At 40.0% G+C, this 27,590-nt stretch overlaps 1 protein-coding gene across 1 annotated transcript in view; it reads left to right on the forward strand.

Annotated features, from left to right (window-relative positions):
* DHRS3 (dehydrogenase/reductase 3) overlaps positions 1–26,972 on the forward strand; it is a 27,957-nt gene extending 985 nt beyond the window's left edge. The window contains exons 2-8 of the mRNA XM_026074152.1: positions 11,186–11,201; positions 14,318–14,326; positions 21,500–21,643; positions 22,190–22,309; positions 23,102–23,340; positions 24,299–24,424; positions 25,628–26,972. Of these exons, the coding sequence (XP_025929937.1) occupies positions 11,186–11,201; positions 14,318–14,326; positions 21,500–21,643; positions 22,190–22,309; positions 23,102–23,340; positions 24,299–24,424; positions 25,628–25,712 (739 nt within the window). The 3' untranslated portion in view covers positions 25,713–26,972. The remainder of the gene's footprint in view (positions 1–11,185; positions 11,202–14,317; positions 14,327–21,499; positions 21,644–22,189; positions 22,310–23,101; positions 23,341–24,298; positions 24,425–25,627) is intronic.
* The last annotated feature ends 618 nt before the right edge of the window (positions 26,973–27,590 follow it).

The raw sequence follows: 27,590 nt of genomic DNA on the forward strand, positions 1-27,590 counted from the left end.
GGGTTTGCAGGCTCCCCTTCTGCGGCTCCCCCGGGAGCTACCAGGCACCTTGAGAACGTGGGGAGTGGTAAGTGCGGATGAATCCAGATGCGTGAATTCATCAGGAATACAAAAAACAAAACAAAACAAAACAACCCCACTGCTGAAAGAAGGCTTAAGCTTGCAACTTTTATCTCCTTCCCCTTTAGGGGCAACGAGAGGCAGGAATTGTGAAATTAAACAGCTGCATAAATACTCCTCCATGTGAGAGAGAGTGAATAAGAATAAATACAGGATAAAGGAGAACTAAAATACAGAATGAGAGAATATTTAAAGAAATGCTTGCGTTTGACGTGGGGTGGTGTTTTGTCACTTTCTTCCACAGGGAGTGCAGTTTTCCATGGGTGGTATTGAGCAGTCCTGGCATACTGCTTTGAGGTGTAAAATATGTCAGCGTTGAACTTTGATGTTTGTGTATGCTTGTGTTTAAACATGACGTTGAGATTTACAAATTCTTGAAGGCAGAACAAGCAAGTTGACTGACCTTTGCACCCGAGCAATTTGCTGAAAGTGTATTTACATTATCTGTTAGAACACCATACTTCATTATTTATTTATTTTGTGAGGCTGGTTGCTATGCTAAGCTGTAGTACTAAAGTGCCACCATTTCTACAGCTAATTCAAGAGCTACTTAGCTGCACTTCAGCTAGATGCTGAACAAGGGTAATCAGCCCTAATGAACCAGCTGACATGGGCCAAAAGAAGAGGGAGCTATTTAAAACGAGTGTGGAGAGCTGAGGATGAAATTATTGTAAACTGATATCGACTGTAGTTCATTTGCAGGTCTTATCTATCAAATCGTTACATCTCTTAGAAAGAATAAGCAAGAAAATAATAAATTCTTGGGGAGATTTGTACTTTTCTCGAATGGTGTTACAAAATCCTATGTGACTGCTAGTTATTGTTTACAACATTGAGGTTTTTTTTGTCATATGTTTTCTCCCTGCCTGTGCTCAAGGTGTTTCAGTTTTTGCCTTTACTGAATTAGATTCTCCTTTCAGTTAAATCATCGCTATCCTGTGAGTCAAATATGGTACTCAGCAACTTTTGCCCTGTGTGGTACTTTGATAGTAGCACATTTTCCCTGTAACACAGAAGTATGCTTATCCTTCCTCAACATTTTATATGGAAAATTGTACCTAGGTGTGATAGTTTCCAGTCCCTTTGCTCTGAGATTTCACTGCTGTCCTGCCTTCTGTGCTGAAACTTGACATTCTACAGAGACTGCATTAATTACAGAAAGCAAATCCTCTATTTAGCACTACTGATTTTACGCTTTTCTCTTAGACAACAGAAAAGAACTGAAAAAGATTTGAAATGACTAGCAAGTCACCTTTCAGTAAGACCTGTAACAGTTAGATATTCTATTTTTCTGTTGTTTGTCTTCTACTGCAATTAATAGTTTTATAGTTGTGTGTAGAGCTTGAGTTTTTGATTATAATTAATAATTTATTACAAATTCTGATTGTTGCATGGTATATTCGTGATATTCCAAGTTTGGAAAAATGCTTCCACTAAAGGCACGAAGTTCTGAGGCCGTGCACTTTGTTACATAGAGGTGGATGGAAACCGTGACACACACATTCAGGTTCTAATACTGGGTGTGCAGAATATCTTGGAAGAGTCATCACAGCGCTTGCGCACGCAGACATAGTGGCGGAGTTTTGGAGGTAGGCGGCGATATACAACCATATTTTTGAGATTAGAATCTTCTGCAAGACAGGTTAGTTGAGACTGTTAGCATATGAAATTTCCTCTGATAATTAGACTGGACTGGATTTCACCTTATACGCTATCTTTTAATTCCATTGCTCTGCCACTGTGCCTCAAATATGACTTGAACAGATAAATGTCTATGACCGTTTCCTTGTAAAATGATGTTTCTTTTCTCATGGTTGTTCACTGGCATCTCTGATGAAATTGCCAGCAAGGGGACAAAGCAGTGACAGTTGTGTTTTCAGTTTCAGAAATGTATATCTTCTAGTTTTTGGATTAAGACAACCAGTGATTTTCGGGCAGTAAGAGACTTTAGTCATTAGACCGTCCCTGTTCGGTAGTGCCAGGTGCACACTAAGGTCAAAGGATCCATACTTTGCTTTGGACTTTGGGATAGAAGTTTTCACAAACTACTTGGTCATGGGAGGCACTGAGGATTTAAATGTTCCTTGTAGCACTCCTGGAAAAAACAAAAACATGTAAATGTGCTGTAACAGAAAAAGTGATTTACAGAAGATACGGGACATGTTAGTGTTATTCTGAGGGATGAATAGCATTGGATTTTCTCCAGAAGTACTCAAGTATTGTAATTCAAGTTTAACACTGCTCCACAGAGATGTGTCCAACTGGGGAGTCATTTTGCTGCTGTTCAAGTCCTGGAGAAATGTACTTTTTGCTTTCGGTTTGTAGTTGTTTGCTTGTAAAATTTTCACTATTGTTGGCTTTAACCCTTGAGAATTTTGATCACACTTGAAATATTTTTGACCAATAGTGCATCACCTCTGTTTTAATCTCACATATTGGTAGCTTTATTAAGGAACTTGGCTTTTGAAATTCTGCAGTTAGCCAAAATGGCAGAGTTGTATCTGGGTATTTGAAAAGGGAGAAGTGGAGATTTTTGTGAGTTTGTAACGGTTTGTGAYTGAATGCCTGTGAAATAAAAATCCGCTTCCAAACCCTAATGATGTTTCTTAATGGTGTCTTGCAAAGAATATACTGCATAACTGAGTTAATTTTGGGAAGACTGGCTCCTTTGAACAGTGTTTCTTGCCTGGAAGAACAGCCATATACAGATATGGGTGGTCAGGGGAATGTAAGGGCTGAATGGATTCATTCACTGATGGTTAGAGCTGGAAAATATTACTGAGTTCCTCTAGGCCTTTCCCTTTCCCTGCAAGCATTTTTTATTACCRTATCCTTGCCAGAGATCTGTCAAAGCTGTTTTTGATGATCTCCAATGATGAAGGTTTGATTATATCATTTGTATGTCTTGCTCTTTGTCAGGTCTTCTTTTAGGGCATTTCCTTGATGTCTAAATTTTTTCCTTCTATTTTTAACTTATTTTGTTCACAAGTGACTTAATCTGAGCTCTGACTAAACAAGAAAGCGTTGCTTGGTTCTGATACATTCTGGATTATTAGACGTTGGAGAAACCTAATAAAACTAACTGAAAAAGATGTAATTATAGCATGGAAACACATTCCCCAACTCTAGTATGTATTTTAGAATTCAAGGTTATCTGACCATGACTTTGGAAGAGTATCTTAGGCCTTTTCTGTTGGAGACTGGTCAGAAACCACTCATTTTCATTAGGCTTTTTATTTCCGCTGAGAGCTGTGGTCTCAAAAATGATCAGTATGGATCTTCGGTAGCATCTCTACAAGGGATCTTAGAGCAGTGCTTTCCAGTTGTTTCTTTGTGATCATTTCTGTGATCTCGGTTTGCTTCATCCTATGTATATTTTATCCTCCTAGATTTGCTCTAAGTTGCTTTCTCTCGCTGTAATGTGTTTGCCTTTTTGGTGACTGTGGCTATTGTTGAATGGACAACTGGGCTTCCAGGGAATCAGCGGTGTTCTTGGCATAGGAGATGTCCCCAGAATACCAAATGGGCTATGGGCAGCCATGGTCTTGTGTTAGGGTGAGTCTGCCGCAGAACAGAGTTGAATACTTCCCGTTCACCTTGTCGAGAGTTCTTCACATTCGTCACTGTGCGAGAAATGACCTTGTAGGAGCACTGAAAGCTCTCTCCTGTCCTGCCCTCTGGATGTTCACTTCCTCTATTACAGGAGACAGGGCGACTCAAAGGATTCGCATGCTTGTGCTTTGGATGAGGTAAGCCGTCTGGAATATCTGGACAGACAGGAGTCCTTACGAGATGGCAAGGAGCTACTATCACCAACAAAAACAAGAAACGGAAACCTCGCTCTTGCGTGGAATGTACTGCTCCATAGCCATGACCTCACTCTGTCAGCACTGGAATCTAGGCAGTCATGTCTGTAAGTCTGCAAGATACTTCTAACAGGATGGCAATGTGATGGGCAGCTGTACAATTCCACAAACATAATAATATAGTGGTTATTTCGGAATAGTGAAGACATTACTTAAAAATTTTTGCTTTGAAAACTGTTTACAGATTTTCTTTTGGTTTACGTCACTCCAAATTTTTTTCAGGCTACAAACAAAAACGAGATCTCAACTGTTCTTTCTCAGTCATTACTTTCACGAAATTTTCAAGGTCAGACCTTAATGTCTTTGTTTAGGAAGATATATCGTCATTTGGGTCTGCAGTCCTCTTTCAGTTTGTTTTCAGTCTAAACAATTCCTCAAGTCCTTGATCAGTTTTAACAGAAGTTCCCTGCATAAGGTTTCACCTCTAGTAGCACTGATTTACAGTGCTTTTCAGGCTGTACTGTTATTGGCACGACTGTTTCTGAGGCCATGGCGAGAAGGGTCTTTTCAGCTGGATTCATTCTCTGAACTAATTTGCAGCTGAGCATCCCAAATAACTGTGAGGCAAAACGAAAAGAATTGTGTAGGGCTAGGAATAAGAAGTCAGTGCAGGAAGGAGCTATGAGGAGGGGATGAGAACTGGTAAGCTGGCACTGCTGCCGAGAAGCCTGGAGCCGGTTTGCCTCCGTGTTCCAGTAAATTCAGCAGAACTGAAAACCTCATAGAAATTGCAGGTGCTTGAGAGCCTTTTCTAACTGGAGAGTTTCAGCTGAGTGAGATTTTAGGCTCTGGACTCTAGTTTGGGTGGGAGTATTGTGTATGCAGAGACTATACAAAAATGGTGATTAAGTCTTGGAATTTAGTCTGATATGCCCAGAAATGGAAGGTTTTTAAACTTGTGAAATGAGTTTCTGCAACATTCTTCCCCATTGTGTACATAAACTGTATCTAATTCTACAAGTATTTTAATTTGATCCATATTAATCACATTGATATACTATCATCCTGATTTGTATGTATTAGTGTATACTTTTTTAGACCAATGCAATATATTAAAAGATTAACCTCACTGTGGTAACAGCTGGATATAAAAGTAATATTCATCTCCTTAAGTGAAGACATAATACAGAGACTGATGCTGATGAATGCCTGAAATAGTCAGTCAGAGCTGTGCCCTTTTTTAAGGTGTAGGACAAAAGCTATTAGGAGTATCTCGCATGGATTTCAGTAAGAGTTCTTAATCAAAAATGCCTTTTAAAATATTGTTAATTCTCAACCATTCATCTCTGATTTCCCTTCCAGAACCTCTAGAATTCTCTGCTAAACTGTGTTTGAAAGATAGATCTCACATAAAGAAGCATCTGACATCAAAGTCTTAACACCCAGGAATTTTAATCTGCCGCAGAGTTCCATCCAGATAGGCTGTAGGGTTCCAAACCAGAAGACATTCAATTTGTCATGTACGGAGGAGTACAATTTATGTGCTGGCAGAATGGGGGAAGGGATGAGCTGGCATACCTGAAGGAAATTCAGCAAGCAAGTCCTTCTGCTTGTTGTCTGTCTATTTTTAAATCCGCTGCAGCTGGGCCAGTCATCAGGAAGACACTTGCATTCTGCAAGTAGTAACTGACTTCTGACATGTATCTTATAATCCGCTCTGAGTTCAGAACATGAATAGACTTGACCTTGCCACCCCCGAGGAGATTAATATAAGGAAAAGAGTTGATTTAAAATCAACAGAATTTCAGAACTGAGAGGAACTGTTTTTCCAAGAACATGATTAATCACAATGTGTTTGGTTTTAGTAGGTACTGTGATCTAACATAATGAAATCGTAAAGCCTTTAAGATGCTATTTTTTTAAAGAAATGGACACACTTCTGGTGTACTTTACCCAATGCAGAGGCAGTATGCAAACGTACTGCACAAATAGATGTTTAGTTGGCCTGGTGTACAAATACTTTGGAAAAAAACTCAGTGTAAAATAGACTTTATATTTAGAACAGAGTATCTGTCCACATACTGAATCCTTCTTATGCCCTGTGGAGATACCAGAATGACAGATAGTCCATGTATCTAATGCATTTCTCTGTAGTAGTTTAGCAATCCAATAACTAGCCATATTGGAAAGATAATTTGACATGTCTCAAAGTGGAGCAGATATGATAACCTAAAAGGAAATGTTGTATTGAAGGGATTTATTTTTTGTGATATTAGATTCTAATCATCTATGATATCAGACGATTTAGATATTTTAGTACAATGAGAAAATTTGCCCATCATGCAAATACCAGGTTATAGGTCATTAATCTCTCCTATTGTGTGAATAAGCAGTTGGAAGAAAAAAAACAAAAACATTTGAACTGAACAGTTTGGGGTATATTTTTAATGGCGGTAAATACACTTAATCTTACAGTGAACTGTTAGACTCTGTCTTAACTTGCCATTGACCAGAATTATGTGAAAAGTTGGGGAGTGAACATTTTCCCATGTCATGCAAAATAATACAATGATTTGGAGCTTTTGGTGCTTTGGCTTTTTGGTATGAGAGCATAGGATTGATTGAGCTGCCTTAGAGAATCTCTGGAAAGACTTTCTTTCTGTAAAGATTATATACTGACAGCAGTTTTAGTTAACTGCTTCCTGTTAGCAGCTCACTCTCTTGTTGAGTGAATTTAAGGATGGGCAGAAGAAGCCTTGTATCAAGTCCCAGGCTCAGATGGCATCAAGCCTGCTATGTGTACTGGTGCCAAGGCCGGCAGCTTGAATAACATGCTGAATAAGTGTCTCTGATTGGCAAGTACAACCAGAACTTATCAGATATCAGGTCTGCTGATGCCTGTGAAGCAACATTCTCCCTGATGCTGTTTGAACTTATCATTTAGAACATGCCTGTCATTTATTACCAAGCATGTTGTAAGGAGAATAAATAATGTTAACAAGAGGTGGAACTTGCGGAGTAACAGGCTTGTCTTATCACATGAGTATATAGTGGTGTCATGCGAAAATATGCTATCCTGTTGAGACAGGGTTGTGTTGTCACACAGAAATCCAGCACTTTTAAAAATGCTTAAGTATTGGGATCAATATAGTTAAATGACAGTTCCTACAGAGTATAGGGACTGTTGCAATGCTTTAGGAAATCTTGAGGTAAGTTTTAGAGATTAGATCATTCTTAATGTTGTTGTAGTGCCTCAGAAACCCACTCATGAACCAGAAACTTGTGTGCTAAATGTGCTGTATGAATGCAGTAGAAAAAGACAGTGCCTACCACAGAGGTTACAGTGTCAGTATAAAACAAAGGGCAGCAGCTGAAAACCAACATAGAAGTCTGTACTGATGGGGATCGTAGAGGAAAAAATGATTTCAGCAGCACTCATTTAGCCTTTTTAAAGTTTTGGGGAAGGCATTGCAGGAACAGAGTTTTTAAGGTAGGAGCTGAAGAAAAATAGAGTGTTTGGGGGAATTTTTACAGACGTGTACACTTAAGACATTTACTCTTGAGGTGCAGACAGTGTGGTAGAAAACACAAAGGTTGTTTGAAAATTTAATGCTGGGAGGTGAAGGCCGCAATTGGAGCTCTGATGCTAATTGAAAGGTGATAGATAACATGGCCTTGAAAGTGAAGACAGGAGCTTAGATCTAGAAAGCTTGAAGAGGAGGCAGTGAGATCCCAAATGAGAGGTGACCTGGTCAAAGCAGTAGAGCAGGCATACAGTCTTAGTCTTATTTGGTGAGGGAAAGGAAAAAGGCTTGTTTTTTGAAAATTTTTTCAGGATTGACAAGAAGATGTGTTTGATCTGTGATTTTCACTTTACTTATCTGAAGGGATTCAGCCATCCCTATTTTATTTGTGTGGTTCCACCACCTTCAGTGACTTGTAAATTTGCTGCTGTGTATTTCTATTGCACTTATGTCGTGTGTCTGGTACAGGCTTGGAAAAAGTTGACTCAGATTTGTAGAACTATTTCCATCTGAAGCACTAACATATATAGATAGTTTTTACTGCATTATAAAATGAGTTAAACATGCTGTTGAGCTAATGCCTAATTAGTCTGGCACCACAATTTGCTTTAAGAGTGACCTTAAGCCCTGCATATATTTCTAAGCATTCTGACTGAAAAGCCTAGAAGGAATCAAAGATCTAATATTTTTTTACCCTGCCACCTTTTCAGTGTAGGTTGCTGACAAGCAGAAGGTGCCAGGAGTGCTTTGTGCTGAGCCCTGGTGGCCTCGTGATGTTGAAAGGAAGGAAGGGAGATATCTAGAAAACATTTAAATTATGGAGGACGAAACTGAGAAGAGCAGCCTTCGCAAATTCTGAATACTGTGAAGTTTAAATTTCTCATGTGTACCCACAGGGCTCTGGACAACTACACTTTCCGCTGTAGTTCTCCTCCTGCCCTTGTAGGACATGAAAAAGATAAAAGCTTGCTTTCTTCCGATCTTTTCTTGTGATGCCTATGAAACATCAGCCAACTAGCGAACGAAATAGCACATTAAACAGTTTGGAACGAGCTGTGCGCAGAGCTTATCTGTGATACATCGTAAGGATACTACTTTTATTTCCTCTGTTGCTTCCTCTAGTCAGTTGTTGACTCTACGCCTGTAGTTGATTGTGATAAAAAGGCAGAGCTTCTGCCTTGAACTTGGAGTTTCAAAATTGGCAAGCATCCATCTCTTACTATTTGCTTGTCTGTTTATATATGTGTACCACTCCCAGTGTTGTGGAAACCTATCCTGATTGGAGCATTTAAGGTGATACTGGCTAATGGATAGCACAAATATGAAGGAGGGACTTAGAAAACTGAATAGATTCTGAATGCTGTTCCTCAAACCGATCAACGTTTGAAGAGAGCGTACACAAAGCTAGTACAGCTGGAAACAGCTGATTTCACATCGTGCTGCTGTAGCCATGACCAGGAACTTAGCTTCACAGTAGAGGTTTGAAACTATTATAACCATTTTCCCGAGAAGAGAACTGGGACTTCGCAGAAGTAGCCAGTTACTCACCAGGAACTATGGGCAGAAGAACAGGAGACAACAGTTCTCTTTATGCCTGGCAAATTTGCATCTTTGCTTGTGGACCCTTTGGGATGTTGGCTAATGCTTATTGATTTTGTGTGTTTGTTTTAAAATCTATTAACAAACATCAAGTTAGTTATTAATTTCAATTTTCACTTTGATTTCTGGACTGAATTGAAGACACAAATCTAATACCATTGCTGTTTCAAGGTAGCGTGTAGGGAGGGGAGCCTGAAAAGGAAAAACTGTCGAAGGCAGAGAACAGCAGCCTCAGAGCTGACCACCAAGAGAGAACGAACTCTGAAAGTTTTTAGCCTGTGTGATTATCAGGAATATAAAGCAGAAATTATTGGAGAGAGGTTCTTAGTCTGGCCCAGACTGTCTTCTTCAAAGCATCATGTCAGCACACTGAAGAGTCGAACAACTCAGACCCAGGCGGTGCCAGATCCATTGGCTGATAACACTGACGCCAGTAGAAAAGGGTCAAATTCATGTAGTTTGACCTTTATCCCAGCGGGGATTAAATTGATTCTAATTAATAGACTTGAGAATAGATGGGTACCTTGGCAGAGTTTGTAACTAATTTAAATTGTTCATCCTATTAGTTTAGCTGTAAATTATGCATAATTAAGAAAGGACTTTCCAGACAGCCACCCTTATATTGACATGTTATTAATTACAATTTATTGAATACGTTGTTATAGAGCTCACTTGTTTTGATTAACATGGGGATTTCTGTTGTCTAACATTGCCCAAGCAAATGTCTGTGCTACGCTTACCACAATAAAATAGTATTTGAAAGCACAAATGCAGCTCTGCTGAAATCAGTTATGTCCTACCAATGTGATTAAGAGAGAAATTTTGCTCTCAGTATATAATCAGTGGCAGTTGTATCTTTGTGGGTCTTTTAAAATTATGCGTATTTTGAGCTGGTATAAAGATGATGCCCGGAAAGATTCTGAACTCTGATTATCCTGTAGTCTGGCATACTTCTAGCTGCAGGTTATAAAGAGCCTATACAGAGGTGGGGTGGCAGCCTTAAGTTGGTATGATCTGTTTGATCTGTGTCGTCCCTTATCTAAATGAAACAGCCTTCTAAAAAGGTGTGGAGAGAGTTCAAGCTTGATGTCTCATTCGGTCAGTGTTCATTCTCTCGGTCAGCATAGACGTCAGCTTGCACCAGTTGTACTGATAAGGTAGTGTTTGTCTTTTAGATATGTTCTCTTTTCCATTAAGTCCTGGACAGAAACTGCTAGCTAAGTTTCTGAGTGCCGAACACTTGTATCAGTGAAACCTTCAGACACTGACAAAACCTTATTTCAGTGTTTTTTAGGAGCTTCGCTGTATAGCAAATGTCTCCTGTATTGCTAGTTGCTATTGAATTACTACTCAAAAAGAAGTATGAGATTTTAAGTAATTAGAATTGGGTTTTCACTTTATTTGCTCTCTGTGTGAATCTTTGGGTACAACCAAGTTAAGTTTTCAAGATTTTCTGCATATCTGAGGAGCGAACAAACTTGCAGCACTTCGAACAAAAGCGGAAATTCTCAGATAATCATTTGACTATGGATGCTGGACTTTAAGAAAAGCCTCAAATATTACACGACTTAGAATAAATTCATGGGAGTGGAAAATCCTGTTGTCAAGAGACTGCACAGTTCACCTTTCCTTGCCCTTAAAAAGAAGGGATCAATAGTAACAGCAGACAATCAGATCTTTTCTATTTGAAGATTAAATTAGTGTTTGTCTTGGATCTGTCATTTTAATCTCCTTGCTAATAGTAAACAGAGACAGCCCATCTCTGATCAGCACGTTCACTGGGAGAGACTTATCCATCTTACATTTTGGAGAGGGAACGGGAAATTCTGAGATCCAGTTTTAGCAACTTGGAGCTATCTGACTACAAACTCAAATTCCCTGTGCCCTACCTCCTAAAAAAATTACCAGAGAGGACAAAATTCAGCTTACTGTTTTAAAGTGAAGAATTCGTGCTTCCAAACAGAATATTAAAGCCATCCAGCTGGTCCAAATACTTCTTTCCCAAAGCGGTAATAGAACAGAGCTGGCTCTTACTGCAGTGAGCTGTCAGAAATGATGCAAGAACATTTCCAAGACCCTTGGGAAACACAGGAGTCCTGTCTCACTGAACTGAGTTATTTGATTTGGGGCTTTGAGATACGCTGATCGTGCAGTATTGTAGAGTGTCCTTTGTGCTGCTTGCTCTTTGATTTCAGTCCAGGCACCTTAGAGGTTATTGTCTGTTGTGTTTATATTTAAATGTGTGCTTTATGGAAGCACGAAGTTTGCCTCCTTAAAAGCAAAACGCTTGGCCATCAAAGAGTTTTTTCAAGGTTTCATTTCCTTAGATGACGTGTAACAGTTGCAGCTTTGTATCAAGATTTAGGCTTCTATGGACTATTCCAAAGACTGTTTTATCTAGTTTGTTTTACTGGGAACTAGCGCTTAACTCGTGTTCTGTGATTGTTTAATTGGTTTTACCTTCATGTTGAAGTGAATTAATTTCATTTTGCAGTGGCCCAAAGAGCGTGCATGGGATCAGTTACCGCATCTGCAGGATGGACACTTCCCAAGAGCAGTAACTGCTTAATGTGCTAGAGCTTGATTCGTGATTGCCTGACCAGCCCCTTTGGTTTAAATGAGTAGCATTGCAGTAGAACCTGGTCGGAGCTGTCTCGGGTCAGCTAGAGCTGTGCTGTTTCTCACATTTTTTACAAGCAGGGTAACTACCCCTTCATCTTCCTTAACAGTGTATTGGGAGAAGTGGCATAGCCAGCGGAAGACCTTTTTAGCCCCTCTTTACCCCTTTCTGGAATACGTACTCTGCGAGTTTGTAATCCTCGGATTCCCATCTTTCCTCTCTGACTTCATGGGCCAAGAAAGTTAAACATGTCCTGATAACTGTCATTCGTACAACATGTATCAAATAAATAGAGTTCAGAAATTCTGCCCAGTCGCATAGCAACAGTCACCATTAAAAAATAACATACATAAAAAGATGGAAAACTATTTAAGCATTTAAATAGTAAAGCTTTCTTCTTAAGCAATATCCCTTATTTCCTGTGAGTAAAATACTTACAAGGACAGCTCATTTTGACAGCTTTTAGATGGTTTTAAAATGGTAGTAATTTTCTTTTTTAGAAGAGAAGAAGCTTATATAAGAGCTTGTCTGGAACTGTTGATAGCATTCAGTTTATATATGGATTTAATGTAGGCTCTTTTAACTCTAATGCTTCTCCAGTAGCCTCACTGGAGTTTCTTTTTTCTTTTTTTTCCTTCAGTAAAGGGTTGCATCATATAGGCATGTATATGATCCAGAACATATTTTGGGCCCTTCTGGAAGGTGGTAACTAATGACAGCTTTAGAAAGTTTGTTCATCCTTAGGCTTGCGTGTTTGTTTTTGTTGCAAGCCATTCCTCAAGTTTAGCAACTTTAAATACTTCCTCAATTCTTCTTTTTCTCTGACATTACTACAAGGACTGGGGTTATCTGTCCCCTTTGTCGTCTTCTGGCTTGGAAAAAATTCCTTGTGGTTTTCCTCATTCATCAGAGCTTCTAATCCATTTACCAATTTGTCCACTTTGTGTTGTTTGTTTGTTTTTTCTGGATTCTCCTCATATGACAATACAACAAATGCGAAGTTGCCTTGACTGTAGTAGGACTATGACGCACCATGGAACCACATACCAATGTGAAGTAAACCCAGCTCCGGTTCGCAGAGCAGCGCGCGCAGATCTACTGCCAAAGTTCAGAGCCAGGCCAGCATCACAAGGCTAATTCAATTGCCTTGTGAATCTAACACCTGACTGAGAAAATTGTGTGTGTTATAGAGATCATAGAGGAATTTTATATATCCCCCCCCAAAATAAGTAAAGTGCTGATGAAATACTCGCAATGATTTAGTTTAAAGAAAAGCTGAAAATATTCAGAATTAAAGCTACATTTCTGTTGTGCTCTGGGGTTCATAATCAAACATAATCTGTACTTTTATAAACTACGCAGGGAGGGGACCAGCCATAGGAGTCTGAGTGCTATGCCAAAGCCGGTGCAGTGGCTAGCTCTCTTCTCTAGAAGTTGAAAACCCTCACATTTCAAGATTTGGCATTTTACTGTAGAAATTGTCTCATAAATATAAAAGCAATCTTTTAAAAAAATCTAGTTCTGTTGGCACTGAGTTTGCAGCTCTTTAATTCTTGTGTATAAATGTGTGTTTTCTCAGGTCTGCTTTTTTGCAGTTTGTTGGTTAAGAAGTAGCAGACCTTTCAGTTAAGTTTTCATTGAACCAAGCAATTTCAGGAGTCACTTTCACCCAGAAAGTGATGGAAATAACACTGGGTTACTTCTGTGATGAATTGTGACGCTCTTAATTTCAGATGTCCCTTACTTCTAAAATATCCCTGTAATCTAAACTCCTCATTGTTTTTAGTTTTACAAAAACACTCTTACCCTTCAGTGTCAATAAAACTTTCTATCATAGTGAATGTTTAACTATGTTACATGCACCTTAAACCTGCCACATGTTAAGAACTCTATGCTGAGAGGTATATGCAATACATAAACATCATAATGCAGCATTTTGGAAGAAAAACAGTGCAAACAGCAAACCTTCAACTATGTTGAAATTGTACATATGGGACCGTGTCCTTTTCATCAAGCAGATCCAGTAATTTCTCTTTTAAAATGTTATTTATTGACTTTCTGTCCTTTTATCCTGTCCGCTGTCCTTGCGGTACAAAAGGGCTTTTTGCACCTGTGTATTTACCCTTCCTACAATTTCCTGAGATCTCTATGGACACTTTTGTAGGAATCTGGGTTATAGGGATGACATGCCAAACAAATGGAGGTGGCAACACACTAGCTGTTTTTACAGGATGGAGTATTATGTTTCTGTTGGTAAACATCTTCAAAGTCTTACCTCAGATATGTAACTTAAAAAGAAACCCCCCTTCTCCTCCCCAGCCCCGATACGCCGCTTCTTTCTGCTTTGCAGCCTGTGAATTTCATTGCTGGATATTTCTTTGTGCGCTTTGATTCCCTGGAGCAGAGGCGAGTTCTAACACATGGTGTGGCAGACATTCACCATTAAAAATCCGTCGTTTTTCCCCCCGCAAATGCCTCCATGAACCTTTGCAGGGTGACAGCTTGTGGCCACTTGGCGCTTTTGTTGGAACGTGCACTCCATTTGACCCTGTCCCAGCGTTAATAGGATTGTAAAGGCTGACTCCTGCATGACCTCTTCTTGCAAACAACCCTAACCCTTCCCCTTCCTCAACCAGTCTGTACAGCAGAGCCGAAAAGTGTTGCTCCCAAGGCAGTCTGGAGTCGCAGTTCATGTTGCAGACGAAAGCAGTTGGAAAAAACACTGGAGAAAAAGTCAGCATGGGGCCACCTGTCCTTAAATAGTCCTGATTGCGAGAACAGTAGGCATTTGTTCACTTCTTCAGAGGGAGCTGGTCTTAAATGGCTGTATGCAAACAGAAATTTAAAAGTTCTCTTTCCAAGGAAAGCCTCTGTTGAATAGGAGACAGGTGTTTGCATACTTTTCCATGAGTTTTTAGACGCTGTTCTTTCCTGTAGAGGAGGAAAAGGGGTGGCTGGGGTACCATTGAAACTGGCTTTGTTTAGGTGTATAATGTTAATCCCACTGAGTGCTAAATCAATAGATAAAGTAATACATTTCAAGTTCTGACGCCAGACTAAAGGAATTGCTATTCACTCTTTTACTGTCCTTACGAAAGTCTCTTTAGAGCTTTTATCCTCATTACTGTCTATTACGCCTGGCTTTAACTCAAGCCAGCTCATAATAAAGACTAAGTCTTGTGCTTAGTATGCTGGCAGTGTTCAGATTTAAATTAAACTCATATAGACGAATGTCTTTACAACCTCTAAATGCTGATCTAGAAAAGCTTGTGTGTAAAATAGGCAAATGGGCTTATTCTCTTGAGTCCCCCATGCTTATCTGTAATCTTTCTTATACCAGTCCCTTGCAGCTTTGATATTCGCTTTCCGCTGTGGGAATTGATAAATTTTTCCACCGGCTCTCTTTGTTTGCTTACTTTTATACAAGTGTCACTAAGGGGCTGGGTTAAGTATTTTGACCTACTTCAGGCATCAAAAGGTTCTTTTTTCCTTTCTAAAGCAAAGATTGGCTTTTCACACTGAACAGCCACACCTTTCACTCTTCCAGTAATCTGTCTTTAGCATGCCTCTCCCATGAAGAACTCCTGAAATAACTTGTCTGACTTTACCCTGGGGGCAAGAGAGGGGAAAGGGTGGAGGAAAAAATCCTTATGCCGTTGACAACAAAATACATGAACAATTTTGAGGCTGTAGGATTTAGCCTCCTGTTTTCATGATACGCAAAACTCTCCCGGGATTATGGGATACACTGGAATGCATGTCTTGGGAGGACCAACTGTGAGTGACTAGTACCAGGCTTTGTTAACATACTGGGATAAGACGGACATACTTCAGTGGATTATGTACACATTGTACTTCCTAAAACTATGCAGGAGCTCTCCGCATTGGGCACAGAAAGGCTTTCTCTGTTTGAACAAAGGTAGCAGTCTGTGCAATTGCAGATACCAACTCAAACAGAGCGACTTTTGTTTCACTGGCCTACGAAGGAGGTTGGAAGGGAATGAAATGGGTCGACCTACCAACTTCCCACTATCTCCGCTGATCTGCGGCTAGGCGTTGTGGCTGATTTGTGGAGACAGCAATAATGAGGTCAGGTAGGAAGGGCATTTTTATGTCTCTCTGCAACACCTTCATCTTGCAGCATCTTCAAATTGATACGGAGAATTGCTTCATGAATCACGAAATGCAGAAACCTTTGGAATGGAAATTATATCTGCAAATCACAATGCATGTTGTTGTGTTAGAAAAGACTAGGAGTGAACAATTCTCTACTAAAATACAACCCAGATAATCCAAGGGAAGTGTCAAGAAATGGTACGTGTTCTGTCTCAAAAACGCTTTTGTTGCAGCACTCCTTTCCAATACTGGTCTAGTTTGTCGGAGGGGCAAAGGTTAGCACAGCAGGTTTGCTGAGGATACAGTGCCAAATTAATTGGAGATATAAAAGGGCAACATTCCTTTGCTGTTTTTCTTGAATTGTGCTAGCAATAAAATTGGACCAAGCAGTTAAATAGCCTTGTAAATGATGTAAAGTCAACTCTAACCTCATCTCCTTCACCAGTATTATACACAGGGCTCTGGGAGTGTAGGTCATGTGTGTATATTCGGGTTGATAGCAGCTTCAGTCTGGACCAGTTTGTATAAATTAGTGGCCTTATCTGATTCTGTGGCTCTCAGAAGCATAACTCTTACTGACTTGCATTATGGTGAAAAGTCAGGATTTAAAACTGTAGTCAGGTTTTGGGCTTCTGGCAAGTAGCCAGCGCAGGCCTCTATTAGAAGGTCTTGCCTTAGTACAGCAGCAGCTAAAACCTTCCTTTTGACTCCCCTTCGACCTTGGGGCATGTCTCATTATCAGATTAAAGTCCAGAGTTAAACGAGTCCTCCGGGAGTGGAGGATGCTGTGTCTCCTGAGCCTGCCACTCCAGCTGAAATGATTTTCCTAAGGCCAGATAAGGCGTTCAGTGACTTGCCAGAGGGTGGAAGATAAAGAGATAAGGTTTGTTTTGCAAAAGCTGCTCATGGATAAATCCTGGGAAAATCTGCACTAAACTGTGACATCACAGCCATTAGCTACTTTTAAGTTAATTAAGAGGAGGACGCGCTAAGTTCCTCTGTCATCATAAATCCATTATTCCGCGTGTCCCGTGGCGGGAAGGCTCCTTCCCGCTCGCCCCGCGGCAGCAGCCCGCAGCACAGGCGATCGCTTTAACATTCCACCTGCCTCCGTGGCTGCCAGCCGCCGGGGTCAGCCGGAGGTAAGAGCAGGGCAGGAAGCCTCTCGAGCAGGCCTGCCGCAGCGGGGATTAACCGCCTCGCTGGGCTGCTGCCCTCGACAATTTTCTGGTCAGTAACTTTTTGAAAGGAGAGCGTGTCTAGTGTGGTAGGGAGGGGCGGGCGGGAGAGGATGATGAGATGAAGGGGGAGATGAAATGGTGCCTGGATTCTTTCCAGGACGGAAAACTGTCTGTCCAAGAACCTCTCCAAGACACAGATTAAATATTCCTCCCTCCACCATTGCATAACGGTGAACGGGTGGCTGTGCAGCCTCCTCAAAGGCTGTGTAATGAGCAACACTGTCTCTTCTCTCCTTCTTCCTCTGCGTTTTTCTGTCTCAGACAGGAATTTCTGTGACTGTAAGAGTCGTTTTCTCCAGGACTTAAGTCTCCAGTTGGGACATAGTTACTGCCAATTCAGAATTAAACTTAAAAGGGAAAGGGGGAACAGACCAGACTCTTGGACCCATGTCTAGATATTGAAAATTCTGCCTCCTAATAAAATGGACCATTTCCTAAGCTCCGCATCTAGACTGCTTACAAATGCAGAGCATTCAAATCCTAACTAGGGCAGGATAAAGCTGGATGATACTTTTCTTGATGTTGACTGAGCAAAGGGTACAATGAGAGTTACTTACATCCTTACGTGTAAAGGGAAGTGAAGTGCCAACTGCACAGCTTTAGGCTGGCTGGAGCTCATGGGGCATCAGAACAACGCAGGCCCAGCCCCACAGTCCTTCATCTGTTCAGCTGTGAGCAAACCTTTTGTTCAGGAGCATTCAGAACATGCATGTTTATCACTGACTCTTAAGCTCTCTGGTTCAGTGATGTATCTGCTTTAGTGAGAACATTACAGAGCAACACAACCTTATGAGTGCCCAACAGCAAATTGTGAAATTGCAGATTCTGCAGGAGGTGAATTCAAGAGGGTTGAGGACTTACAAGTAGGTTGGTAGACAGTCTCCTCAGGAGGCAACAGAGTAGAATAAGGACCTAGAAAAACAGTGATGAAACCATTGCAAGCAAGAAGAGAAGAGAGAATTATTGCCTACACAGTAACACCAGCCCAAGCCTTCTGTTGAGGAGCAACAGAGCCCTTGAATGTGAATCTAAAGCAGCAAGTAAAAGTCTCATCTCTTTGTAAGACTTGATATCCTAGGAGGTCAGAGTGAAGTCTGTACCAGTTTAAACTTTTGGCTAGATGTAAGAGAGAAAGTGAAAGCCTCATATAATCTTATAGGAGCATTCAAGCTTGAATTTGGACCAAAAGCGTGGTGTATTGAGTTTTGAGTTTATCCATCTGTAAAAAGTAGCAAAAATGACAGCAGGAAACCTGACTTCCCACTGTGCTGTTAGGGAACTCTCACCTCTCACAAAAGAATGGTCTTTTCTTTACTGCTTTTCTCTTACACAGGCTGAAGCCTTCACCTGATTGTGAACAGTATTAGGGACTTGAAAACTCCTCATGGAAAAAATCAGTACTAAAGTTCATGCTGTTAGAAGGATAATCAGCAAATTCTGTCTTTCCTTGATGGCCCGGTTTTTAATGGGGTCATCCTGCAAGATTATCTGTAGGATATTAAAGATCACAAAGTAAGTGTTCTGGCATAAAAAAATTATGTCCAAGAGTTGCATCACAGACAGATGTAACTTTGATAGGTCACCCGTTGCTTAACTGTTCTTCCATGTGTATTTCCTGACAATTCAATGCACCAGTGGCAACTTTTGAGAACAGAAGGCTGTATGGATGTTTGAAACAGCTGGAAGCGAAGACTGAGGGCTCGACTTTTTATTTTGCAATAGCAGCATGAAACCCTGGAGTACAGGGTATATGAGGTTAATTTCTTGCATTATTTACTCAACCCTTGCCTAATGCCTTATTTCTCTTTCTCTCCTCTTCCTCTGTCTCCCATCATTCTTTAACTTGTCAGTTATTTTTTCAGCGTTTGCACTTGACTGATCCAACCCTACTGAGAGGCTGAAGTCCACATTGGCACAAACTCACGACTCTCTGGGCATCAAGCTTGATGCTTACCTTGGCAGCTTGCAGTGTTTTTTCCTCCCCTTTCCACATAGCTTTAGGTTGTGAAATGTGTGTACACTTGCACTTGAACAATATTTTGTAAATATTTCTTCAAAGCTTGTGAAATTTCTCAAATGTTTTTGATTTCCCTTCAAGCCTGCAGTGTAGGCATAAGAAATATCAGCCAGTCTAGCTCTGAGTTCAGGAGCATGTAAATAAACTTCAGTTTTTCAAGCTTTGTGTAGATGCCAAAGCCTGGTAGCCAAGGATGGCCATATGCTGAGGTTTTCAAAGACAAACCAGGTTTTTAGCCATATACTTTCTTATAGCCTTAATTCTGGAAATGGCTTTTTCCTTTAAAACAACTTCCTCTGAGATAAGATTTCCAGCAAAATGGCTCTGGCTTAACTTTATTTGCTCTGAAATTTCTGGTTAACCAACTCATTCCTCCTTCACAGTGTAAATTCTGCTTTTTATATTCCTTTCATCCAAAGCGCTGTCCATGTGCCTGTCTTTTATATTTTTCCTGTATATATCACAAGGCAATAGATAGGCTCAAACTTTTTTCTTTGAACAAGCCTTGAAATAAAGTTACTTAGGAAGTTTAATTGCTGCATATTCTGGTTATTCCTTTAGAACAAATAAGCACGGAAATGTAACTTTAGCTAACAGGAAATCCAGCACTTTATTTCTTTGTGACTCAAATCAAAAATGTTCAGCAGCCCTCTTGTGTCTTTCAGAATATAAGTCTATTTGTGTGTGCGTGTGCGCGTATGAGTGTTTATGTTCATAGATGTGCCGATGATTTATAAATGGGATTAATTTTAAATTTAACTTATTTAGGAAATGGATTGAGGACCCAGGTACTTCTGGGTTTTAGCCTTGCTTAGTTGTCCTGGAAGAGCTCTTTGACCCTGCCAGAGGTTTAGCACCGGTTATGAGGTTAAGTGTGCTTATTTCTAACCATAAAAAATCAGAATAGCAGTGAGATTCATACTCAGTAGCCAGTGGTATGGGAAACAGTTGTAATCCTGGATCACAGTTGATAAGGCCACTGCTTGGAAATAGTACCATTCTGGGGGCAGCAAAGCCTTTCCGCTTCCAAGGCCTATTTCTCCAAACCCCTGATCAGGATAAAGCTGCATTTGACTATGTGAATTCCATTTATTTTTTAGTCCTAAGTAGTATTTTACATTATAAATGCAATCATCTGCTGTGGAAAAAAATGTGTTGCTTTTAATTGCAGTTGCGCGCAGTAACAACCTGTAGTTCTTTCTCTTTTGGCTCTTGCTGTTTGACTCTCAGTGCAGTCAGTTGATCTCCGTAGCATACTCCGTTCACTAATTTATGCTGTGCAGGATGACAAGTGTCCAACCATTCATAACATGATAAATGATGAGACAACTGTCTGCAGCTTGAAAAGCAAAAAGAATAGATTGATTCATGAATATAGTTGCCTTTGGTAATGGAGAGACAAAATTATATTCTCTTCCAGTAGCTTTAAATGAGATAGAAAATAGTGTTAGGTATACTGGGAAGAAATTATTTTGGTTAAATCTGTTTAGCTGTGGATTAACGTTCCAAAGATTGTAGTGGAAGCACCATTTCTTACTTGAGACAATTAAAACTAGCCTTGTTGTCTCACTAGGAAAAATAATACTGGGTAAAGTGTGGTGGTGAAAGTTAATGAACCTAGTAACATTTTGGGTTATTTCTATTTTTGTTTTCCATGATGGTGTAGAAACACAGACAGGGTTGCACTGGCTAAGTCTTCATTACATATTAAATCCATGCTATATAGTTTGAATGTTTTGTGTCCATGGATATTAAGAATTACTCTTTGTACAAGAAGTATTGTATCATTTTTACTATGTTTGTTAACTGGAAGTGACATATGAAATCTTTCATGTGTTAGTTGCAAAATAAATTAATGCTAGAAGTTTCTCACTTTAAATGTTTGGATTAGGATGAACCTCTTGTTTGAAATGCACCTAGAACCCTGGCCTGCAAACAATCTGCATTGCAAATTGTTACCTTTGATATGCTGAAGAAATATGCTTTACTGTAGAGCAGATACTGTCTCCAAATGTAGAACAAGAAGTAGGTAAAATGCCAGGTATACAGGAAGGTCTGTGATYTTAGAATTAAAAGTTATCTTTCTCTGTGTGTGTATAGCAAAAGTCATGCTATAGAAAATTTGCCAAGTGCCTCGTGTATTCATTATGTTAGGCTAAAGATTTGATTTTTCAATTTCACTGTTGTTTCGCTTGTAAAGAACAGGCCTTCACCTGCAAAGAGAATACTGACAGTGGGCTTCAGCTACCACCACCATGCTAGAGTCCCATCTCCCATACATCATTTATAATCATTGTTTAAAAATCATTGTTAGTCTTAAATGAAACAGTGCAGGAGAGCTGGCAGTGAAAGCACATTAAAGATGTTCTTCAAGTTGTTCAAGTTAGAAGCATGTTTTAATTATTTTAGATTCGAAGCAGAAGCAGTTTGACCCTAACAAAAGTTTCTTGCTGCAGATCGTCCTGTGGGGTCGAACTGAGAAATGCCTGAAGGAGACCACAGAGGAAATCAAGATGATGGGGACAGAGTGCCATTATTTCATTTGTGATGTAGGAAACCGAGAGGAGGTCTATCAGCAAGCCAAAGCTGTGCGGGAAAAGGTTGGTGTCTGTGGAAACACTGTAGGCAGGATTTAATAATTCACTCATCTTTGATGGGGAAAAAACCTCCACTGGCAAATTGGGAAAAAACAAAGGTGCACATTTCTCTATATGGCATAGTCAAAAGGTTCTGTCCCATTGCGTTCATTGTCACAGGGTAAACATTTTCACCCATACAAAGACGATATGAATGATAACTAATCAAATTTCTTCATCTATATATACTAGTAAGTGAATATCTGTACTAGGCAAAAGTAGCAGAGAACTTTTAATTCTTGTATTAATTCTTATATTCTTATAATACAAAGATGAATTTGAGCAGAGCAGAGGTAACTGAGAAAGCCTGGGTTCAAGATGAATCCAGATTATGTTGTACAAAGACCTAGTTATCAGCTTAAGCGATCCAGAAGGATTACAAAACCCATCAGCAAAAATGCCAAAAGCTGTGAAAATAATGATGTATTCAGGCACTACTAGAAGGCTAATAGTGAGTCCTGGTCTGTGAGGAGAGGTGTTAGTTGTGACAAGTCATTTGTGTTTTTGCAGGTGGGCGATATCACTATCCTAGTGAACAATGCTGCTGTGGTCCATGGTAAGAGCCTGATGGACAGCGATGATGATGCACTGCTCAAATCACAACATATAAACACCCTGGGACAATTCTGGGTAAGATAAGCTCTTGTAGCTCGTGTATTCAGACTTGGGAATGAGAGTGACAGATTACAGCCATAAACATTTGGCTGCTGCTAGGCCTTTCTAAATGATACTTGGTAAGATCAGTCTGACACGAAAGACAGACAGGAAAAACAGTGCGAGGGGCAAAGGCCAAAGGAAAGAAGTCTGAAAAAAATTAAGTTTGACAGACTCTCTCAAATGGACTTCAGTTACTTCTTCTAAAATATCATATTAAAAGCTTCCAGTAATTGCACAGTATTTGATGCTCTTGCATCCCCATTCTGTGATTTCAGTAAAACATCTGATTTCTTTTGAGAAAGGCCAAGCTCACAGAGGAGAGTTTTCTGCTCAGTGATGTGTGTGGAACGTGAGAGGAGCATGAGGCTGCATTGCTCAAGGAAGGAAGCTAACGTGAACTCATTCCACTTCTGATTAGATAGAAATAATAGTAATAAAAAAGAGTTCTTTGTGATTTAWTCTCTTTACTGAAGACTTTATCCTCTATAAAAAACTTCTTAAACATACAGAGCATTCTGTTTATGGCCTTTATCTGTGGGCACTGCTTACTTATATGCTAGGAAAGATTTTGCTTTTTTTATACACAAACTTTGTTTAGAAGCTTTCAACGAATGACATGGCAACAAAGCATTCTCCCACTCCTTTCCTAGCTTAACAGACAGCCCAGTTTGGCTTGTTGTCTCTGTGTCACCTTATTTTTCAGTCACGACTGTTTTTATTGTATCTCTGCTGAGCAAAACTTTTTTTTTCTCTGTTGTTCTTCAGACCACCAAAGCATTCCTGCCAAGGATGCTGGAGTTGCAGAATGGACACATTGTTTGCTTGAACTCTGTCCTGGCCTTGTCAGCCATCCCTGGTGCCATTGACTATTGCACCTCCAAAGCCTCTTCCTTTGCCTTTATGGAGAGCCTGACCTTGGGGTTGCTAGACTGTCCTGGAGTGAATGCCACAACAGTCCTGCCCTTCCACACAAGCACAGAGATGTTTCAGGGCATGAGAATCAGGTCAGTCCAGGGGAGCTAGAATAAAACATCTCATTTTAAATTAATCATCAGAATACACTCCTAATTAATGCTTCATTTAGTTAAGAGAATTTGATGTCTCATTTGGCTGCCTGGGAACAGAGGGTCACCCTAGGCCGCCTGGGACTCATCAGACTGGTTCCTTCAGTTTGCTGGCACATTCGTACAAACTGCCTGTACCGTGTGAGAATATCTTTGAGGCATTTGCTTCTACAGAGAAAACTGAAAGCTATTTTTCACTGAGTGTATTTGGGCCATTTGCAGCCACCAGAGAGGGAGGGGAAGCAATCCGAAAATTGAGGTCATTCGAAAGGGAGCAGCCTACGAACTACTTGAGAATTAACAGTGCAGATTCCTTCTTTATTCATTTAAATACTTAATTCTTTCCCACTGAAGGGAGTGACAGCCACAGACTGAAATTAATCATTTACAGTGGACAAAATGACCCATTAATATAGTTTGTGCTCCTTTAGCCGAGAGAAAATATGCAATGCCGTGCCATTGTTGGAGCCAGGAAAAGCCTTATTCTTGGTATCAAAAGCAATGAGGGAAGATCACCTGTCGAGAGTTTGAATCAAGCAGAAAGCAGACAAGAGGAAGAACAACACTGATACTGAAAAGACAGAGTTGTGATGTTAGTTTGCAAACTGCTTAAGAAAATCCCTGAAGCAAGGTCCTGAATACACTCTGCCATTTCCTTCTAAAGGCTGCAACATGTGCATTCCTTAACTGTTTAGCCAGTCCAGTAGTACCGACTGCAACACAGAGTTATAGGACCTGGGCTTCATTCTCACTCTCTGTTCCTTCCAGCCAGCTTTGGGGTATGTTTCAATGCCACTAACCAATGATAACTTAGAGGGCATCAGGACTTAGACTGGCATCTTAAACAAGGAGTTTGGTTAACAAATAATTATTTTATTTTTTTACTTTATTTATTCAGGTTCCCTAATCTTTTTCCTCCTCTCAAGCCAGAGACTGTGGCTAGGAGGACAGTGGAAGCTGTTCAGATGAACCAAGCCTTCCTCCTCCTTCCATGGACAATGCGTGTTCTCGTCATCCTAAAAAGGTAAATATTTCCATTGCCAGCTATAGCCTAGACAGGCAAGACTGACTTACAGTCCTGCTGTCTGCCCACCAAGGTGAACTTCAGTTTGACTGTTACCTGGTATCCAGGATCAGACTGGTTCATCCCCTCCCATGAAGGACAGACATAGGAGCAAAGGGGAGAAAACTTTCTAAGGTTCCCTTTGTTAGATTTTTTTTCTCTGGGTTTACCCCCTTTATGAAAGTAGATTCACTCCCAAAATTCAGATTCATGAGGTCTGAACTTCTATTTGTATCTGGGAAATTTCTTAACTATTAAAATATGCATCTAGCTGATTTTCATTTAGTAAGCCCCTCTTTGGACTCCGGGCTTTATATTGTAAAGGCTTTCTATATATAAAGTATCCACATCAACACCTGTATTTAGAGAACATTGTTTGTTTTAAAGCCATGAAACTATCAAAATAATTTGTGTGCATCATTATTTTCTGCTTTAGGGGGGCATTACTCTGATTAGGACCTTTAAAGTGCTTAAGGAAGGCAAGTCACAATTTTATATCCTGAAACAACTGAAGAAAGGACATTTTAAATTGTGTTTTCATGAGAGTCTGCACCAAAACCTTTGGAAAAGCTAGTTCAGTCAGGAACTGAAACAAGGCCATGAGATTTCTTTGAAGAACAATTACAATACTGTGTGTCAGACAACAAAAAATAATTTGTAATAAAGTTTAACTCTGAATGCAAAATTTGGGATAGTCTCAAAAGTTCTCATAAATTCTACAGAGTAAAAAAGGGCAGTTCTCCTTCTCATTAATTATGAGAATTAATCATTTATTTTCCACTGCAGCAGCTGACAGGAAATTAGATCTATATCCATACGTTATCGTAAGGAAGCCACATGCCTAGGACAAATAGATGGCAAGTTAACCATAGAACATAGAAGATGATAGTGTCTTCCAAGTTCTGGGCTTTGCAGACCTTTTTGGATAAATGTTTCTATTTGGAAAGAGTGAAATGCTACAACTTTCTTCCTTTGGGCCTACTCACAGCAGGCTCTGGGAGATGCTGACAGATGTTTTGTCTGTGTGTGTTCACTAGCTACTCGATCATGCCAGTATGTGTACATATGTATGTGTGTCCACCCATGCATACTTACGTGTCCTCTTATTAGAATAGACTAAAAGGTTTGTCCGTTCTGCTTATTTTCTTTCTGCTTTTCCTACAGCATTCTCCCTCAGTCAGCACTTGAAGAAATCCACAAGTTTTCTGGAAGCTACACCTGCATGAACACTTTTAAAGGACGAACATAGACTTGATGGTGCAAAGACTGTGCCTCAGTGAAACCAACACAAGCATGAGAATCCTGTCAGGACTGTGAATCAGCCGTCTTGGCTTTTAGCCTGTTCATGTGACTTGTGCTGCTGTAAGGCAACACATTTCTTGCAGGTCATAACCATAGTAACATGACCTTTGCACAGGACTGAATGACTAGACTATGGACCCTTGGAAAGAAAAACAAAAAGTGTGAAATGTTTATATGATGTTTAATTCTTTAGAGTCCATTGTTAAATCTACTCACAGTTTTAAGATGTAATTTTTGTTTATAAAATGTGTGTAGGCTGTTTCAGCTGAGAGCAGCATATCACATCCCGGAGTTTACCCATCTCTTCAGAGAAACTGCAATTACAAACAGATACTGATTTCATTTGAATGGGAAAAATTACTTTGAAGATCTACAAATTATGGACGTTTAGTGGAAGCTTCCTTCACTGACTGGTCGTGCTTTACATCCGCTGATGAAGCTGTTCCCAGCTCATGTCATAGGGAAGGAGCAAACTGCTGTTTTCTTTAATAAAGGCCACCGAGGTCTTCTGTGTGGAAGGATGGTGCTGGGCCCCGGCAAGCTGACTGCACCTGTGAAGGCCGGAGGGGGATGCTCAGTCAGAAGAGCAGGCAGTTTGAATCGTGGAAGATTCCTTCTGGCACTGAACTCATATATGAAATTTAATTGTCTTTCTGAATATTTTTGTTCATTTATGATGAAATATATATATATACACTATATATATATATTTTAGCATTACTTTCTAGATTGCCACGCATGTAGGCATCAGACTGGGGATGAACTAAATCTAGAGCCTGCTTTTATAAACACACATTCACTGACATAATCCATACAGAAGAAAATCCATTGTATCAATCCACACAGTGAAATAAGTGGAATACTGCTCTAAAAATAGAAGAGGCAGCACTCTAGCACTCATGAAATGTGAAGTTTGCAAGCACAGTTAGCAAAGACCTGATTAAATGCACATTGAATTCAACTGGGAATATACCCGTTGTTTTTTAGGGGCATCAAATCAGGCATTGATCAGCCAAAAGTGATAAATACTGCTTGGACTGAAATGCCAGAAGCAGCTAGACATTATTTATTTTTGTAATGATATACTCTCTTTGACAGCCTAGTAGGAGCAACACTGCATTCCTGTGCCAGATGCAGTGTGCAGCAGAAGGCATAGCAATGTAATTGAAACATTATTGGAACACTACTAAAAGAGGAATTAATATAATTGCAATACAGGCAAGTAGCAAGTCTGATGGGAGAACACCCCAATGAAGCACCTCAAGGAAAGCCACGTGGTTAAAGGAGTGAAGTTAGAGTTCCTGACTTGAATTTTGAGCTTTTCCATAGATGGCCTGTGAGATCTTGGGCAAGTCACCTAATCTCAAAGTGCACCCTGACCTGCAAAGCAGATATTTCTAGTGTTTCCCTACCTCAAAAGTTGTAAGTCTTGACTACCTTAATGTTTGTCAAATGATCAGCAAATTCAAATGGAACATGGCATAGAGAGTAAAAACTGTAGCTGTTTATAAACCAAAAGGTTTTATGCAAAAATATAGAAGAGACAAAATTCCATATTCTAAAATATATCATTTCCTAGAAGAGCTCTGAGTTCTAGGAGAAAAGCTGTGAGCTACATTTGAGATACTTCTTTGGTTCTGCCATATAGAATGGGGACCAACTACTTAGATGCAATGATGTGCATGTTAAAATCTGAAGGTCTGATCCTTGCTGCAAATCAGTAGATATCTCTTCTTGGACAGTTCACGAAGCAGATATTGCAAAGGGTGCTACTGATGCAAGTCCCTCTGCCTGCGTGGATGTTTTGAGGAGCTCTCCTATCTGG

Source organism: Apteryx rowi, unplaced genomic scaffold, assembly GCF_003343035.1.
Source record: "Apteryx rowi isolate R43461 unplaced genomic scaffold, aptRow1 scaffold_38, whole genome shotgun sequence".
In the NCBI taxonomy this organism is placed as follows: domain Eukaryota; kingdom Metazoa; phylum Chordata; class Aves; order Apterygiformes; family Apterygidae; genus Apteryx; species Apteryx rowi.